The 19538-nt window shown below is 35.6% G+C and overlaps 1 protein-coding gene across 3 annotated transcripts in view; it reads right to left on the reverse strand.

Annotated features, from left to right (window-relative positions):
* Positions 1–19538, reverse strand: part of LOC148673347 (mesoderm induction early response protein 3-like) — a 26457-nt gene continuing 6919 nt past the window's right edge. Inside the window, exons 1-13 of one of the 3 annotated variants that reach the window (XM_088629710.1) lie at positions 14167–14415; positions 13394–13418; positions 12929–13074; positions 11031–11165; positions 10082–10202; positions 9591–9664; positions 9226–9298; positions 7371–7522; positions 6145–6226; positions 5956–6050; positions 5216–5343; positions 4785–4930; positions 1–4158 (exon numbers count right to left, since the gene is read on the reverse strand). In XM_088629710.1, the coding sequence (XP_088485836.1) occupies positions 3722–4158; positions 4785–4930; positions 5216–5343; positions 5956–6050; positions 6145–6226; positions 7371–7522; positions 9226–9298; positions 9591–9664; positions 10082–10202; positions 11031–11165; positions 12929–13074; positions 13394–13418; positions 14167–14175 (1623 nt within the window). In that variant the 5' untranslated portion in view covers positions 14176–14415 and the 3' untranslated portion in view covers positions 1–3721. Of the gene's footprint in view, positions 4159–4784; positions 4931–5215; positions 5344–5955; positions 6051–6144; positions 6227–7370; positions 7523–9225; positions 9299–9590; positions 9665–10081; positions 10203–11030; positions 11166–12928; positions 13075–13393; positions 13419–14166; positions 14416–19538 lie in introns of those variants that run through there. The other 2 variants (XM_088629711.1, XM_088629712.1) reach the window with 2 other exon arrangements.

A 19538-nucleotide genomic window follows, 5' to 3' on the forward strand; every position in this document is an offset into this window, starting at 1 on the left:
TAAGATTTCCAGAGCTTTATTCTGGATCTGTACACCAGGTATTAAAGTACAACAGAAAATACAAAATAATGCTCAACAAAACAAAAAAAAATTCAGTGTTTATGTACAAATATTAAAAACAGATTTCCTCTTGAACATTTCTGATACTAAATGCAGTTTTGATTGTCTATAATTCAGGTTATATTTTTACTCACAAAGTAGGTTTCTTATTCATATGAACCATGGCCAAGAAAATAACTCTCACAACAACAGTGTTGCTGTTGGTAATTCTTATTCTAAAATAAAATAAAAATATAGAAATTAATATACTGTTTACAAAACAATTTTATACTTAAGATTTCTTTAAAATATCACATTTTACAGATTTCAGGGATGGGGTGTGGTTAAAATATACACATTACTTCCCTACATGGAAATTGCCAATAGTTTACATTCTGATTTTACCTAGAACTTTCTTACAAACTTTGGATAAAATAAATACCACTGCACCACTAGATTTGCTAAGGAACCAATCATAAAGACAAGAGGAAAATAAATTGCACAATCTAAATGACCCAATTGTACACACTTTAGTATTTGCCAACTGATACTAATGTACATCCTTCAAGTAAGTTTGATGTGAGGGAAAACTTATGATAGAATGAACAGAAAAAGGCTTGTCAAAAAGAAGAAAATTAGAAGTATTGCTATCAACACAGCACCAGGTACTCATGAAGTGGTTATTCACTCTTCAGTAACTTCATACAAATATTTTAGTTTAAGTTACTAATGACCTTGTTTTTAGTTCCACTTGTTGTTTGTATTTTCATTTGTACAAAGCAATGAATTAATGATCTGGCTTGCATTTCCCTATTGTGAATAGCAGGTGGGAAGGCCCTTATTAGGCACAGATTACAGCAATTAACTGTCCATGGAGTATCAGACAGACAAAAAAGAGCCAAAATTTAAAAGGCTGTAATACAGACATCTGCATACACACTTAGCTTCAGTTGTTATCCTATTTTTAGTGTTTAAACAAAAATCTTGCCTTAACATTCAGTAAAAATGCATAATTTGGAATGTGGCACACCATAATACTGCATATATAAATATTCCTTCACACTTTGTATGGGCCTAAAAAGGGAAACTCTGATCCAGTATGCAAAACAGCAGATATAAATCAAACTGCGTTACTTCCATCTCAAATGCATTAAGGTATAATAAACATTTGTGACAGGAGAGATATCCTGCATTTTCAGTTTGCAATTAAACAGTTTCAATATACTAAAAATAACTATTGAGACACGTAACAGTTAAAGATGAATTCTCAGAACAAAAGTTTTGATTTTGTTCCAGTGGGCAGCTGCATGCTTAATCTGTACTTCTAGCAGAATCTGTGATACTAACCATGGATGACAGATTGTAAAGTGCGCATCCACATCTTTTTAATAAATCAATAGATGCTGTATTAAATAGGTTCTTTACAGGAACAAACGCATAAACTTTTAAAGCAAACGCAACATTAAATAGCTAAATACATAAAGCTGTTTTAGTGGTACAATTGTGAAAATACACAGCTAGCATGCATGGAAATGCTCTGCTGCAAAATGTTGGGGGAAAAAGTCAGTTCAACCTAAAAAGGTAGTCTGTACATATTTACAAATTATTGCCTTATAATAACAAGGAATTAAAAGAAATCTTTGTCTTAACACAAGTTCACAAGTTCATGAGGTCAAATAACTGACTTTTCAAAACTACCCAATGACGATAAACTCAGTAACCATCAATTCTCTGCATCATTAGACCGAAGTAAAGATTTTCCAATGGTTCACAACCCATTATTCATTATTAGTAAGCCGACATTCAAAATTCTATACCTGAAAACACTCCATCTTACTTTAGATCTCAAATGCATAGATAAATTAAGTAAACACTAGTACTGCATTAATTACCAACTGACATGATTTTGATCTTATGAGCTTCCAGAAAAGGCATTCAGTCATGAGCATGAGAAGACTAGCCATCAACTAAATTAAAATACATAATCTCCTGTGTACATCTTATTCAACTGTAATCACTTTACAGCATTGGAAAATATGAATTAACAATGCAGACTTGCACAACACATTGTAACAAGGTGCTGACAAAGCAGAAAATGACATGACATAATACTGGCAACAAGCCAAGGCTACCCGTTAAGTGTTGTGTGTACTTAGGTGTTAACGTTGATTTGTACGATAAAAACATCTAGTTTTTCACTATTCACCATGACAAGCCTACTGAACTAAAGATGTACATGCACACTGTTTAACTTACATAAATAGTACTCAAGTCAGTCAAAATAGATTTTTTCATACATCTCAAATTAAGAAAAGTTAAATGTGCCTATTTTTAGCAAATTTATTTCACTGTACATTTGCTAGAAAAGCATTAAAAAGTACAAACAAGGCTAAGGCTAAAGTTGGGATGACATTGGTGCAGTCCATAACGTCCTTTTTAATAAATACCCACCCTCTAACTATCCACTAACAACTAATTTCATTCAAGCCAAACACTTTTAATGGATAAGATCTAAAGATGGATGTCGTTACCACAAAATTGCAAAAGGACAGTATGACAAAATACAAAGGAAAGGATACAAGTAACGTTATAAGCATTTCAGAATGAGCTGCAGTTGTTGCTGTCATTTTCAGATAGAATAATTGTTTAAACAGGCTTGGAGAAATATTTAAACAGTTGAATGTTCATCTCACTCTCTTCAGAGCCTACAAAGCAGCCAGCGTATTTACAGTATACTATTCATACTTCGTAGCAAATTCCCTATTTCAAACATTATGAACTGCACTTTATCACCTCAACGCTGACCGAAAGTCAACCAATTGAGTTGAGTAGCAAAAATTAAAAGCAGTATTTTTGGCTGCCTCTGAACATTTTTAAGGATACACTGTAAAACATTTACACTGGTTTCACAAATCTATTGTTGACCTTGAAAAAAAATGTATAAAATATTAAAATCTTTTTTTTTGCCAATTTTACACTGTGAAATAGCAATCTGGCAGTGGAGTTCGACTTTCAGTATGAGGGCAACCACTCAAATTTGGTTTTTAGAAAACTCAAAAGTTTTCTTCTTTTCATATGCAGTCCTGGTACCTGCCTACATAAAAAAAAACTAAATATTGTCATTGTGTAAACTGAAGTGCTCCTTTTAGTATACAGAAAGGCTCCGTGTAAGAAAGTCTCTGCACTTCTCAGTGCATTTCTAGAATATAAAAGCCTGGACCCTCTTATACAAAATGCTACATAAGCCAGGGTCTAGTCTCTAGGGTACCTGTAAACACTGATATTCCAAAGTACCAAATTGAAAAGAAAACCAGAAGAACAAAAAACTGTTTCTGGCAGCCATTCTGAGTGGCTCAAAAACCTTGTCATTGGTTCAGAGGTGTGGCTGTAAGCTTAAGAGATGCCTGTAGGAGCAACAAAAACCGAGACTACAGAGCTTGAACTTACACCACAATATTCAGTTCCACCAGTTTATGAACATCGACATATGACACTTCCAAATTTAGGACTGAAAAATAAATGGCTATTCTTAACTCTTGAGAAATCAAGATTTAGTTCTATACGATAAAAGACATCACTGATGTCATAGTAAAAAAAAAGTTCAAACTTCCAGTGAATGAGAATATGTACACATTTGATGGCTATGCCATCAAATTCAATGGTCGTGTTTTCTTGTTGCTAGTCACTCGGATTGCAGGGCTGTGTGTTGATGTAGTGTGTGGGAGTTCATGAATCCATTTGACTCGCTGGTCGATAAGCTACCAAAGTCAGTCACAGACACAGCCATTTTGGCACTCGTGATGTGATGTGCGTGGTTCTCGAAGTCTACGCCAAGGTTATTCACAGAGACGTCGTTGATGAAAGGTTCAGAAAGGCCCATTTTCAACCTCTTTGCAGGCCGTTCACACTCCTCACTGCACATGTTTATCTGGTTCAAATCGGAGTGGTAGAACCCTGCATCAAGCAAGTTCAGACAGTCGGTGTCGCCATTGGCGGAGAAATTGAGAGGTTCCTCATGATTGAGTGCTCCTCTGTGCAAGCTGTCCAATGCAGGAAAGTTGTAGGAATCCAGGCAGTTCACATCTGGATTACAAACTGTGGCCACAGTATTGGTGAGAGCTAGAAAGAGAAGTTAAGAACATGAGTTTAAAGGCTATAGACACCAGAAATAAAAAACCTCTTATACATACACCTTCCCTCCTCACTTTATGACATTGGGGTATGTTTTTGCAATGTCTTTCTTGACGGCATCTTAAAGTTGTAATCGAAGGACACTGAAATACCACATTCCCTATTCAATAAATGACTACAAAAAGCAAACTGAGCAGAAAAACTATTTAAGTTAAGTACCTTTATCTTTCAATAAGATTATTCAGAGCAGTAATTATAAGGCAAGGCTAAACAAATTAGTACATTTGAAGCACATGTCCCTTCTGATCTCAACAGCTCATATCATTGTCAAAATCTGAGTAAAACTTTCAATTTCTGGAACAAATTCTGGAGTTTCAACCTATTTTCAGATATCTACAAAATTAGATTAATGCAGTGCTTTGATGGTTTGTCAATTTTCCCTTATTTGCAACACAAGATCCCTGTTTTTTTACAGCTGATGTTCCACATCTAAGATTTCTGAATTGTGTGACAAGATTTATCTGGCTCATTTCCCCAATCTCTCTCCTCTAGAAATACAGTACTTGTGAGAGCCACAATAGAAGCATTCATTTTCAGCCCCAGTTTCTTGTTACCTGTAAGATCGCTGGCAGTTATGGAGTTCAGAATGCTCAGCTGTTGATCTGGAGTAGGATCCATCCTCCCACTGCTGGAACACACTGATGAGGAGCTGTCAACAGCTAATCCTTCTGCTTCATCTACTAGGCGGTCCATCAAATCCCTAAAGGAGAATCAGAAAACAGGATTAATCTTCCCTCCTTCTGTCTCTGACACTTTATCTAGAATTGGCACCTACCACAATGCATGAGGTCAAATATACTGAACAGCAGAGTGAATTGATTCCTACAACTCAGCTGTCAGGAGTCAAAAGGCTCGTCACTTACAAATTTCCTTCAGTTTCACAAAATTCTTAGAAGTGTGAACTAATGTAATGACATTGAAACATGGAAACAAAAAATGCTAAAGCCCTTCTACAATTTGTACTTTCCAAAGAACAATCACTTACGTTACACCAGGATAGCTGCTGTATTTCTTCTTTCCAAACCTATTCTGTTGGACAAAATAATCAAAACGTTCTGACTTTTTCCACACATAATAAAAGGCAACACATTCAGCAACTGTTCGTGTTTTAACCTGAAGAAGAAAGAGAAAAACAGTAGGTCAGGTGATATGAAAATTCACTGAATTATTTTTATTTATAACAAAATCCTAAGAAATACTAGAGAACTAATGGGAAAGAGGTCTGATTTATTTTATTTATTTGTGAGAAACAAAAAATGTTAAATGTAGAAAACCTGTCTGATATTCACTCCTAACTACACATCAGTGTGAAACTAGCTACTAAACTATTCTTTATTTAGGTAAAAGAAAAAGTTAAACAGCAGCTACAATTCGTCACATATCCTAAATCTGCCTCTAAAATTTTAAAAACATTCAAAAGTATTAGCTGCATTAGATGATTTTTGGATTTATATCAGTTGACATTCTCAGGCTATGTTAAGAGTAAACCAAAATAATGCACAATAATAAATACACATTGAATAATGTAATAACATGCTCTGGAACAGTTTAAGGTAGCAGTATATTTCAGTATAGTTAAAAGTAAATACTACACTACACAGCATTTCTCAAACACTGACATACTTGCTGGTGTAACTTATTGCTGCAAAGAAATTAAAAATATCCTATCAAAAATAAGTACAAAAGTTTTTGTCTTAAGACTTTTACAAGAAAATTAAAACCCACCTTATGTTTCTGTATAAGATGGAAGTTCTTCTCATATAACTGAAGTGCATGTTCAAAGTTTCTGCATTCTTCTTCAGACCAAGGAAGCATTTCATCTAAAAACAAAAATATCACTTAGATGCTACTCTCTAGAATAAAACAGTACTTATACTAAATACTGCAAGTTCACATGCAATCCTCTTAACTTACCCTTTGAAGACTTTGAATTTTTCCGATACCTTTCAAGGGCTTCATGGATATTAAAATCGCATTTCACAAGCTCATACAAAGCCTAAAGGATAGAAGAAAAACACTTTTAGGAATGTTTACACAAACCTAACAGTAGATTAACTATTACAAACATTTACTGCATTAACATTTCAAAATTATGAAAAAAGCTATTAATGATTGAAGGGAAATCAAGGAATTGAATAGTAAAAAACTGGCAGTAGGTGGAAAATTTGTTGGATAAATTTCTGACACTATATAGTACCATAAAACTTTGACAGCCTGTATTTAAAAAAATACAGGATTCCAATTTTCAATATTATAAAAACCAAATATTTTTTCTCTCTACATTTGTTAATTTTCTAGTTTATTTTTACTTTACATGTAGTCTTTAACAGGAGGCAAAGAGTCTACTGTATATTAAATTTACCAGATAAAGCATTCTGCACTGACTTGCTTAATTATGTGGGGTCTACTGAAATCAGACAAAATATCTGAACTATTTTCAATGTCTACACTATAAAAAATAATGATCGTGGCAATAGTGTTGAATGTATCCCTGTGAATTCTTATCAAATTTGTCAAATGATCAGGTCATGCAGAAAGTAATATTTTGCATCATGAGTGGGGTCACAATCTGCAGTAAACCTGATTGACAACTAAAAATGATTTTCAAGAATATTCTTATCAGTGTACACAATATGAAATACAGTTGCGTCCAAAACAAATGCCACTAATTTTACTATATTGAAAACAGAAGACTTGAAGACTTAATAGCATTAAATACTTAACCAATTTCACTTTTTTTTATTCACTCATTGTAGAGTGTAAAATAAGGTGGATTTAATTTGGGCTGCTGTATCAGTTTGCTACCGATATTAGTACTGAAAGAATAACTCAAGTCTTCTCTGGCAATTAACACATTTTCTTAGGTTCATGTGCATTTTAGTGATATCTGGCTGCTGCCAATATGGAAAGAATATTGCGAAAATATTTCAAAGGTGCTGAGGTGACCATTGTTAACTTCAAGCCTACCCAAGCACACATTTGATTTGGGTGGTTCTTTTTAAACTGTTTGCCATTCAGTATCACATTCACTCCCTTATACTAAGCTGTTTGCATCTTCTGATGACAGTACCATCACCATATTGCCTCTTGTAATGAGACCTATCTGGCACTTTAGGGAGTATCTTGCTTGCAGTACGTACTTGCTCATTGTCTCGAATGTGGCTTCCCTCCATCGTCCCGACTGTCTTCTCATCTAGGTCTCGCAGGGCCACCTCACACAAGAACTCTTTCACCTTACTCTCGGGCAAGACAGTGGGACTCCAGAGGAGCTGGTCTTCGTCTTCATACGCTGCCGAGAACAGTCACACACTTTATGTCTGCTTTTATTTAAAACTGGGATACTTTCATTTTCAAACAAGAAGTCAATGTATTTTCTCTTTCCACTTGCAAAACACTCGTCCCAAAATTTTTCAGCGATTTTAAACAATCACTGTGCTCGTGTACCTAGGGTACCTGTAAACACTTATATTCCAAAGTACCAAATTGAAAAGAAAACTGGAAGAACAAAAAGATTTCTGGCAGCAATTCCGAGTGGCTCAAAAACCTTACTGGTTTAGAGGTGTGGTTGTAAGCTTCAGATATGCGTTAGAATAACAAAATAACAAAAATCAAACCAAGACTACAGACCTTTAACTTACATCACAATATTTAGCTCCAACAGTTCATGAAAAGTGAAAATTAAATGGCTATTCTTAACTCTGGAGAAGTCAGGATTTAACTGTATAAAAGACATCACTGAAGTCATAGTTAAAAAAAACGCAATGAAGAGAAATAAAAAGTTTTACATCTCCTGCAAAACGTTTAAATGTACATAATTTACGTTTGTGCCCAATGCTTACATCTTAAATAGGGAGAAGATATGTCTGTTGACTGAGTATTATTGTTGCTTGGGACAACAAAATGAGGTCAATTCATGTGATTTCATAAAAATAGCACACTCAATGAGAAGGGATTACATGAATCATTTAAAAAGTCATTCAGATATAATTTCTATAAATGCACAGACTATAAAGATGACTATCTTTAACAAGGAAAATTGCTTGGTTGTTTCTGACAGAGTGTCCCATCAGAGAGAAGCTGTCTGGACAAGGATGTGTTCTGCTTCATCAATTAGAGAAACCACACTGGCAACATTGTCAGATCCATCTCCAGAAATGCTATAGCATGAGAAGTTCCAGGAAGTAGTAATTCATGCATTAAAAACACAGTATGACTAAGTTATTCTAGTTATGCAAAGCATCATATATTTTCTATACAATGGTGTCTTTGCTTTCAAATAATGCTAGATGCTGAAAACATTATTATCCAAAATATAAAAGATTTCCAATGTTAATTGCTCAACCATGAAGTCAACACATACATAATTTGCTACCTTATCAAAGGCTGGAAAGTCTCTAACTGAAAAGTATTTGTGCATAGAAACATAAAATATAACTGCACTTTCAAAGAATTCTAAATAAGGCAAAATACCTGAGGCACATGTGGGAAATCAGAATAAGAACATTGCACATTATTAACATTAATAATAAACAGAATGGTTGTTTTACAGTAAAAATATTTAAAAATACCAAAAGTAACCACCAGATGGTGGTAGCAAAATTTCTTCTGGCACACAGGCCAGTCACTACCAGTCCATTACAGACATTTCCATTTGTGCTTGTTGTCAAATAAAAGACATCCCTTCATATATAAAGTCTCCTGTTTCAAGCCTTGCATTGCAAAATGTGTCTCCAACCCCAATGCGCACATAAAGAAAAGTGGGCATTTTCTTCTTTGATGTGAGTTTTAATGCATTACTTCTATAGTATACCTAATAGTCTATCTATTTCAGTTTCTCCAGTTTAGAAAACTTTCTTTTCTCTCAATGCAGCCCATAGCTGAAAATTAGTAGCCGGCAATTTTGTCCAAAATTAGTGCCATGAGATGATACTTGACTTAATGGGACAAACTGCAGCCCTTCAATAGAAACTAGGACAGTTGTGTTTAAAAACTCACGTTTTTCTTCGTCGCCATAGGTGCCGAGTCGAGAGGGAATTTCAGCTTGGTACTGGGATCCCACCATTATCTCCTACAAGCAATAGAATAAGTTCAGGTTATGTCAAGACCGTACCGATTTCTTATATATACTGAAAGGCATTAAAAACAACATACTATTGATTCAAATACCTCAGTTTACATTTACAAAGAATCCACTTTTTATATACGGTGGTGTGGCTATAGTGACAGATTCAGATTTTTGTGAAATATAAATCCATAGAATGACAAAAGCACCAACTGTTACTCGGACAATCATCAGGAACATCAATTTTTCACAGTATATAAACAGTTCAGGTCACTGATTTACCATAAATTGAACATACCTTTCTGGAGTCTTCGGGGTTTACACCTTCATCCTCGCCTTCAGATTCCTTATCGCCATCATAAATAGTGTTTGCTGGAAAGGCACAAGAAGCATTACTATATTGCTGACATTTTACCAACTAAATAAAACAATTTACAGCATTAGGATATAATTAATGTGATCTATGCATCTATGTCTAATATTCCATTGAATGAGGGAGTATTTTTACACACATTCTTAATTAATGCAAGAGTTAAAAAAGCAAAATGGACTGACTCATTTTGTAAAATTCAACATCTGCATCTGTTCTACATTTTAAGAATATGAATATCTTTGTGACGATCTAGGTTTTTGAACAAATACCCATGGCTTTTGGAATTCATTTAAACATGCAAATAGAATGTAACAAATAGGTATAGCCTATATTTACACACAGATGTGTACCAGGAAACTTAGTTCAAAACATTTCCATTTCACAATCTGTAAGTATCCCACCCTCTTTCTACTTACATCTCAGGGTTCTTGGGAAGAAATCTGTGGTTTCATGGGAAGTTACGGATGGGGTCAGGTCATCGGCTGACGACTGTGTTTCTTCATCATCACCAGATAACAGGTCTTTAGCAATTTCTTCCTGTTATAAAGTATACATATATGTTTAATGTTCCTAATATCAGTATATCGGTTATATAGGAGAGTATTTTTAAACTTTAGCAATCTTATTAAAAGTCACTCAAAACTTTCAATGAAAGCACGAGCTGTCACTTAAACCATTGAACTGCAATGTAGTATCTGTCAGACGTCATAAACCTGATATCCGATTTGTGACTTCAAGCTAAATCAGATATCATTCATAACTTTTATTTCTATTCAGCATTAAGACACTCAGGTAATACCTTATACTAACAAACTATTCTCTACCTAGTCATTGTCTAGTTGGACACGCACTTGTCTTTATAAGAAATGAGGTTTGAGAAGATCTTCATGCATCCCATAAAGTATCATGTATTCATACTTTTACCATTTTAGATATTACGAAGGATACAAAACTACCTAAGATTATGACAAATTCAAGGTCTTTAAAAGGTACTGCTGAATTAAGTTTTAAAGAGCTCTACTTCATGTCTGTATTGTGTGTACTGTGTTCATTTACACAATATACTTCAATAACGCTTTCAGGGCAGAAGACATTCCTGAGGTAGACAAGGTATGGAATTAAGGACTTTTTAAAATGGTATTAATTATAAAATGTAAGCGTTCTTGTATAATTCATAAATATAAGCTTTACAAAACTAATAAAGGAACACTAGATCTTAAAAGCAGACAAAGATTTGCAGGGCTTCCAGCTTGTCAAAAGAAGAGTGATGTATTTCACATCCTCATACTCCTTTGTGTGGTGACAGAGTTGTACCAAAAAAAAAACAAAATAACAAACAACTGAAAATAATATTACACTACATACCTTATCCAATGTCATATCTGGCAGATCATCTGCGAGTTCTCCCGAGGAGCTGTCCACACTCGAGCCCGCAACAGTGCTGACAGATGCTTCATATCGATAAATAGCCAGCAGCTGTTCTAAAGGCATATTGCCCTCCTGTTAAAACATTATCACTAATATTACAAACAATTCGGATAATATACACATATAATGCATACAAGAGACCATGCTAGGCAGCACAGCTCACAAGGCAGGGCACTGCATGGAAAAATGTAGGATACAGAGTTTGATCTATGCTGTCTCTGTCACCACCCACCCGCATACTGTAATGAAATAAGGCCATATGAAAGAGACCCCAGTCTTCCAGTTGAATGGGCTATAAGTGGCTACGTGTATTTTCTGCACAAATACTTTTACACAAATGGGCAATTTCTGAACAAAATAAAGAACTTTCTACTGAATAAGATGTGATATTCATAAAAGACTAACTGTATGAATTTGTTGAGTAGGAACAAATGGAACTAGAAAAACTTTTTTCATATAGAATGCAAATGGATCACTCTATAAAAAGTTAAATTACACTATACTTATTTCACATTTCGACCAACATTCTGATTTTCCTTCCATCTCAGATCTTGATTACTTAGTTTAGTTTATTACTTGGAATAGGTACCCTATTCTACTGTAATCATAATCCAGCGATTGAAAGACCCACATTACCTGAAGAAGACTGACTCCTGATGACTTGATTAGGCCATCACTGTTTTAAAACTAGGAAGCTACTAATTCTCCTCGTTATGAATGGCAATATCATTGAATCTAATTCAAACCAAAGGATCATAAATTTGTCTATAAAATGTTTTATTTCTTCCCAACATGTCATATCTTCACTCTAATACCAGCATCTACATCACCCTCCAACTCACAACCGGCAACCCACTGAAGCTCAGCAGGTGTGAGCCTGGTCAGTACCTTGATGTAGGGCCTCCTGGGAAAAACTAAGGTTGCTGCTGGAAGAGCCGTTGGTGGGGCCAGCAGGGGGCGCTCACCCTGCTGTCTGTGTGGGTCCTAATGCCCTAGTATAGTGATGGGGACACCATACTGTAAAAAGGCGCCATCCTTCGGATGAGACGTAAAACCGAGGTCCTGACTCTCTGTGGTCATAAAAAAATCCCAGGGCGTTTCTCGAAAAGAGTAGGGGTGTAACCAGGTGTCCTGGCCTAATTTCTCATTGGCCTTTACCAATCACGGGCTCCTAATAATCCCCCTCTATGAATTGGCTTCATCTCTTTGTTCTCCTCCCCACTGATAGCTGGTGTGTGGTGAGAGTACTGGCGGATCATCCAGGTGGGGCTGCACATTGGTGGTGGTGGAAGGGAGTCCCCATAACCTGTAAAGCACTTTGAGTGGAGTGTCCAGATATTAATTATAATTATTATTAAAGCAGGAATCTCAATGCTTGTTCCGGAGAGTCCCAATCCAGCAGGTTTTATAGGCCACCATTAAATCACCAGTTTCTAAATATGGAGTAATTCCATTGTGATCAACTAAATGGGCAATATGCTGAATTTAGAGATCATATAGGACTAAAATTTAAATACTCTTCATCCCTCAAGAACAAGTTCCCTTAATCAATCAGATTACTTGCTTAATCCATCAAAATTTCACATACATTACCTATCTTTCAAAACAGGTGACCTATAAGACTCACTGGATTTGTGCTCTGAAAGACCATGTTTCCCAGGATCACAAGTGTCAGCTCTAAGGGGTCAATAGATCTAAGTTTATCACACAATGGTAATGGTATTATGTTGACCAGTATATTAGAAATAATAAAAATCAAGAGCTGATACAGTGAAAAAATAACCCAAGATCATGCGATACCAATTACAGGAAAAATCCTGATTTAAAAAGTTTACCTTCTCCAAATCAGCAATTTCAGCGCTGAAGTTTTTATCCCCCTCCAACAGTTCTTCCTCTTCGAGAGTTCGCTCGTCATCATATTCATGAACTAACATTTCAGCCGTTGGATCAAAGTCATGATCTTCCGAGGACAAAGAGCCAACTGACAAATGAAAACCAAACAAGTAATTTAAAAATGCAATACACATTGGCGCAAGTACAACGAAAGCATGAACATCATCTATGAACTTAGTTGAAGTAGGTCACGAAATCTACTGTACAAAAACGACACACTGAGCGCGCGATTAAAGATTGAGCTTTTCATTAGGGACTGCGCCTAAAATTTATTGTTATAAAACTGTTATAAATTTCGTAGTGGCTGTGTAAAGTAACACCAATGTATCACCATTTTTAAATCGACGCAAAACCAAAAAATGTAACTACTGCTGCCGCAGGGCCAGGGAAAATAGACGACGACTTACCTGGGCTCGAACTTCCGAAGGAAGCCTGAAACAGGAAGGAAAAAGGACAGATCAGTACAACATCCTTCACTAACCGAGAGCCGACACCTAATAAATCTCTAATATCGGCAACTCGGCGATACCCTGTCATCACGTCGTCAAACCGAAGCACAGGCGAGGTCAGCTTTACCGTTACCTGAGGGAGGGGGGGGGGTGGGTATAGTTCGCTAAGCATCGCGTTTTAAATACAAAAAAATATAGGAAAAGGCTGCCTACACATATTTCGAGTAAAAAAAATCCGATCTGAAGCTTGTGATATTACTGTTACGCTACCACCTCTCTATCACAGCGCTCAGCTATTAATCTCATCAGGCAGAGCCTGGGCTACAAAATATAAACAACGTTTGGTTTTTACACGGTCAACACAATTTCTTATTGGATCAAGCGCTTTTAAAAATCTAAGTACACAACATACATATTCTCCAATCTATAACTGAAATAAATTTTCTAAAAGCGATCTCCTTTATATTTTTCCTGCCTCTTGGCTTATGAAACAGTTCTTACAATCTGTGTTTAGATACACACGGACGCCGCGGCCTAGTCCCGTAGGATCCCGCTTTGCGTTCACATCTAATTTTCACAACCAATTCCGCTCATTTACCCACCGATGCAAAAGTACTAACACATTAACGTCTAATAAACACAATCGAGCCAACATAACCATATTGTAGCCGTTAAAAAACTAAAAAATAGCCATTTAAAAGCTGATGCTTCTTCCCTATTTTCCTCCTTACCTCCGCCATATTGGTACCTTTAGGCTAATAAGCTGGCTCCAGTCGGGTACCCGGATAGACACAACCGGCCAATCGGCGGCCCCGGCTACATTGCTCACGGTGACTGGACTGTATTTTGCTGTTCAGAACCAGTACATTCCAGACTGCGTGTTTGACTTTTAATTTAGCCTTTTTACAAAACAATAGGCTCCTTAATGGAAGGCTGAAATGTCAGAAAATTGGAACATACTTAACACATACCCCTGTTGCCTTTACTTTTTGTGAAAACTTTTTGTGACTCACAAAAGTTAGTACATAGCACATATTAAACGTACTTTTTCCCTCGACACTTTTAAAAAATATTTATTGGTATTTCTAACAGTGAACGAAGAGAACGCCATTTAACAGATGCTCTGAAAATAATAGAATTAATATTGTACAACCATATTCACTCCACTTTGAACATAATAAGTACACTACATTGTAAGATAACTTCTGCTTCTGGTGATTTTCAAGGTCTTTTTAAAACTGGAACACCCGAAGAGCTGGTACAAGCTGGTTAAATTGGTCGGCTTAAGCCAGTAAAACGTTTTAGCTTGTTAAGAGCTGAGATGGAATGGAAAAAAACCTGTACACACACCAGCCCCTCTATGATTGGATACTCCTGGTCTAGAAGATGGACAGAATGTGTCAACTTCAACACTAAAAAGCCACCAGCCACCAGCATTTTCCAGTTTGCTTTTTACAGGTGCTCTTTGCATCACAGGAAACAAAGCCTCTATATGACAACATTTATAAAACGTTTTGTTCAGTCAGAATAACAGAAAATGGCACAATTAAAATATGGCATTTGATACTCCTAATTTTCTTTTAGCAGAGGATTAGCTTTGCAATACTCTACTTTTTCGGGAAAACTTATGAAATTATGTATTATTATACTCAGAGGCTGAATAAGAAGGAGCCATTCTTTAACAGATTTAGGTTCAAAAGCCTAAAGGAAAATAAAACAGTTAATGAAACAAAATAAAACAGGAAGACTCACCCCAGCCAATTAGCATATCAGTTTGTCTTTAGACAGCTGGGGGAAACTGGAGCACCCAGACTATTAATTCTAAATTCATTTAAAGAAAGGCTACATGTTGAGTAAAGCCATTAAGAAGTTGCATTTGATAAACTTTTACAATTCTATAAACCTTGTATAGGCACTCAAAAAGTGCCCTAACATTTAGAAATCACAATAAAAAACTGTTTTCCTAGTCTAAGTAAATCCAATATTTTCTTGATGAACCTGGGAGTTTAGTATTTTAAAAGACAGATATCATCAGGACTTAAACAGTTTGATATTCTGCTGATTTTATGGTTGAAACCAAAGTCTAAGTGCCTCTGAAATAACCATTAAAAGAATGCATTAAACATCATATGAAGAGCATTTTTCATTCTTTATTTGTATGCTTTTTCTGCTTTTATCCATTTTGTAATTGATCAGTCTTCATATTTTTAGTATTTGAATTCTATAACACAACAAACAAATATGTACATGCATACAGTCCTTCAGAAAAGTCTGTAGGCTTTAATCCAGCATCTCCTGTATTGATATAAATATCAGTAAACATTTTCATATCATGTCATTAGTCAGAAACTGCACTGGGGCTTCATATTTTGTCAGTATTACTCAGAATTCATGTTTGATTCTCTTTAAAGCTCAATATTACTTCTTCATCCCAGTATAATTTTAATAGGTGTATACATGCCACAAAATAGAGTTTACCACTCTTGGTCTTGGTTCTGTCTTTGCACCTTTACTTCATAATCAGTTAGGAAATGTTAGTAAGGCTGTGGTGGAGTACCAATTTTGATTCACGTTGTGTACAAAATAAATGGCTTTATTTCATTTTTTTTGGTGAATTACACATAGTGCACCCTAGTCTTAAACTGAGAACTAAGAGCAGAAAACATTAAAATCTTACAATTACTTAAAGACTTCAATAAACATTTTTACAATAGTAAAGAGTTCAGCAGGCATAATAAGCAGAAGACACAGGGCTACTAGCATTTTCACAGTCCTCAATGAATTATCAATGAAAATAAATTAACCTCTAGGTCTGACAGTAGCATCAATTAATGTATTGACAGAAAGAGCCATAGTGACAACACACACCTTGTATGAAAGTACTTCTATTTTCCTGCAATACGATAAAATATTAGTCGATGATGCATAAACAGTGTTTTCCTTATACTCCTCATCAGAAAAATGTAAAGGCCAAGACCTGCTTTCAAATTTATTTAATAACACGGGATACTAAAATAAGAGACATAAATCTAGAGCACATTCTTTTGATGTCGATATTTTAACAGAGAAAAATAAAGCTTAATTTTGAGTTTTGTTCCCCTCAGTTTTCCATTATTACAATGTAATTGTTGGAACAAATCCTTATAACAAACTAAGGCACTTGAATAAAGAAGTGAAGTGAATTTAGAAAAGAAAACAACAAAAGTAATTTTGAAGCGTTTTCTGTTTGCTTTTGACATGCACTGTATTTGCTCTGCACAATCAGAGTGTGTAAAAACCATGTTCTGAAGGGTGCATTTTGCAACAACACATCAATGGGCTCATGTAGTTATTGTGCTTTTAGTATCAGGACAAGGCTGAATTTTCTTAGTAAGCTTTGTCAGTTTATATCAGATCAAGTACAACTTCATTCACCATTGAAGAGTTCTCCTGAAGAAACACATCTTTACTGCCAGTATTGGTTTCCAAATTCTCTGATGTTACCTGTTACCTGTATTCTTCCATTCCATGTGTTTGTTAAAGAATAGTTTGCCACTTATTGTCCAGACATATCTACCATGCATTCACTTTGTATGATTTTATGACTGTTAATGGTTCGGATATACCATTGTTGGGAACTATATAGGTTTATACAGTTTAACAGAATATAAAGTAAAGTTGTATTGGAAGTCTGTTATTGGCCTAGGATAAAGTATAGTATCTACCCCATTTAACATTCCAGATGTTGTGTTTGTAGTAGAAAAAGCTAATCAGAAAGGGCTGTAATTGCATTTCTCTAGGGATAAGGTATATGTAAGGCCAATTATAGGATTTACCCCCTAGAGAATCAGCCAGGTAGAGCCCAGCAACCTTACAGGTGTCACAATAGCCATTTTAATGGAGCAAGGAAAACAAAAATTGTTTGTTTTCTATGATGTAGAATTTGTGAAACAAACACAGTTTGTACTTGCGTGTCAGCATCTGTGTTTACACAACACAATTATCTTTATTATGATTATTATTAGAAGGCTTTGTGATTATATACCTCTAATTCTGAAAGGTGCATCTTTTAACAATAACACAACCTAATTATAAACCCTCATGAGTTTTTTCAAAATATATATTAGTTACAAGAAGATTCTTCCTCAAGATTATGTTGAAGTGATGTATGTTAAACCTTGAATATTGCTGAAAATTGGGGTTTCCACTGTGTAGAACCTAGCTTATATAGCTTGCTTAATAGGTTTCCATGTAGGACAAGGGCACAGATATTAATCATTCATGCTGCACGAATAACCGTATCAGGCCTAGCATGGTGCACACTAGCAGACAACCAGATACCACTATTTCATAGGTCTGTTTTGTGCTTTGTTTGGTGCCAAATCTTGGTTAAAGCTACACCACATACGATGACTGTAATTAATTGTTTAACTTGGCTATCTCAACAGTACATTAATTTACATGCATTCAACTGTTACCAATGAGTTTCTTACCCTGGTGAGGGTCAGTGCAAGGGGAAGCTCACCCCTGAGTCATCTGGACAAGTCCATCACAGGGCCATGGAGAGAGTGACAATAGTTTATAACAATAGACAACAGTTTATAACTAAATTAATGATGGAGGGGGTCGGAAAAAGGGCAGCATGGAGGCACAGTTGTTAGCATTGTGGCCTCCAGAGCACCTGGAGGAAAACCACACAAACATGGGGAGAACATACTCCATACAGATAGCACCCCAAGTCCTGATCTCAATCCAGGGCCCCAGCACTGCGAGGCTGCAATGCTAACCACTGTCCCAACCACTGTCTCACACCTGAAGAAGGCTCCACGGCCGAAACGTTGTGTTCTCTTTCTTCTTTTTTTCAGCATGGAATAAACCTATTACTTGTTCCTTTGCAGCCTACCCACTGACGCAGCTACCCACCTGAACTACCACTGTCCCACCATGCCACCCTAGCACTAAATGCTTTTTTTAATAGAATGAGAAAGGGTAAAGAGTAATTAAAGAGCCTTAATATTGTAGTGGCAAAGTAAATTACAGATATACTGTATACACCAAGGAGATAATAAACAAATAACAATAGAAAATATTGAAATATGAGAAAATGATATATGAGACAAATTAAAAACAAAACTAATCTATCTTCATATCCAGATGACATATACTCTAGGGGTCTTAAAGAGATTAGTGACATCATTTATAAATCACTAATTTTGTCAATCATTAAAAACGGTGGTAATTACAGGAGACATACATGCTCATATAATACCAGTTTATAGCTAGAAAAGTGCAAGGAGCATGAACAGTGTTACTGAACTGTCAGTCAACTAAGGGTATGCTAGTGATATATGATGTATATCATACCATATGATATAAACTCCACTAACCTGGAGTTCACTGGCTTGTTTTTGAAGAAGAGCAGTTTAGAGCGTATTTCTCAAGCAGCTGATGACTTCTTGCGAGTGTATATAAGGTATTGCAGCCTAAACGAAGTTGAAGTGTGATGGAACCTACACGTTTTCTAATCCATCGTGTAGGTACTTCTATAAACAGTGGTAATTTGGGGTTTAAGAATAAAAATTACATTATAACTTTAGTTCAGTCAGGAATATCTCCTTTTGACAACAAAGTTTTGTATTAATTGTTCCAACATTTTTTTTTCTTCAGGAGCTGTATGTGGTATGGCAACAAAAGAATAAAATGGAGGTCATGGGTCAATACTGGTTTATGTAAAAATCATTTTTCACCGTATTGTAATTGTGTTATCACTGGAATGATAGCTACCAAGTTTGCAGTTACCTGGCTGAACAGTTTTTGCATAAGAGCAGATAGTGTCATAGGGCGCTTTTTGTCAGGCAGGTGGTGATGGACTAAAGTGAATGTATAACGTTTTGGTGCAAACTCTGAGGTACCATTTAGTACAGGTTTAGGTGTGATGCAACCTTTCCAGTTGCAAATAAATAATGGCAGCAGCTCCCAAGCAAATGGTAGTTTAGAATTAGCAAAAATGTATTTATAAAAAAAAAACTATCCTTATAAATAAAAATGAATCAAGACATTTGCATTACACTATACAATGCCGTTCAAAAAGCATTGAAGTTCTGATGAGAAATATTCACCTTAA

Source organism: Lepisosteus platostomus, chromosome 4 (assembly GCF_059453375.1).
Source record: "Lepisosteus platostomus isolate fLepPlt1 chromosome 4, fLepPlt1.hap1, whole genome shotgun sequence".
Lineage (NCBI taxonomy): Eukaryota > Metazoa > Chordata > Actinopteri > Semionotiformes > Lepisosteidae > Lepisosteus > Lepisosteus platostomus.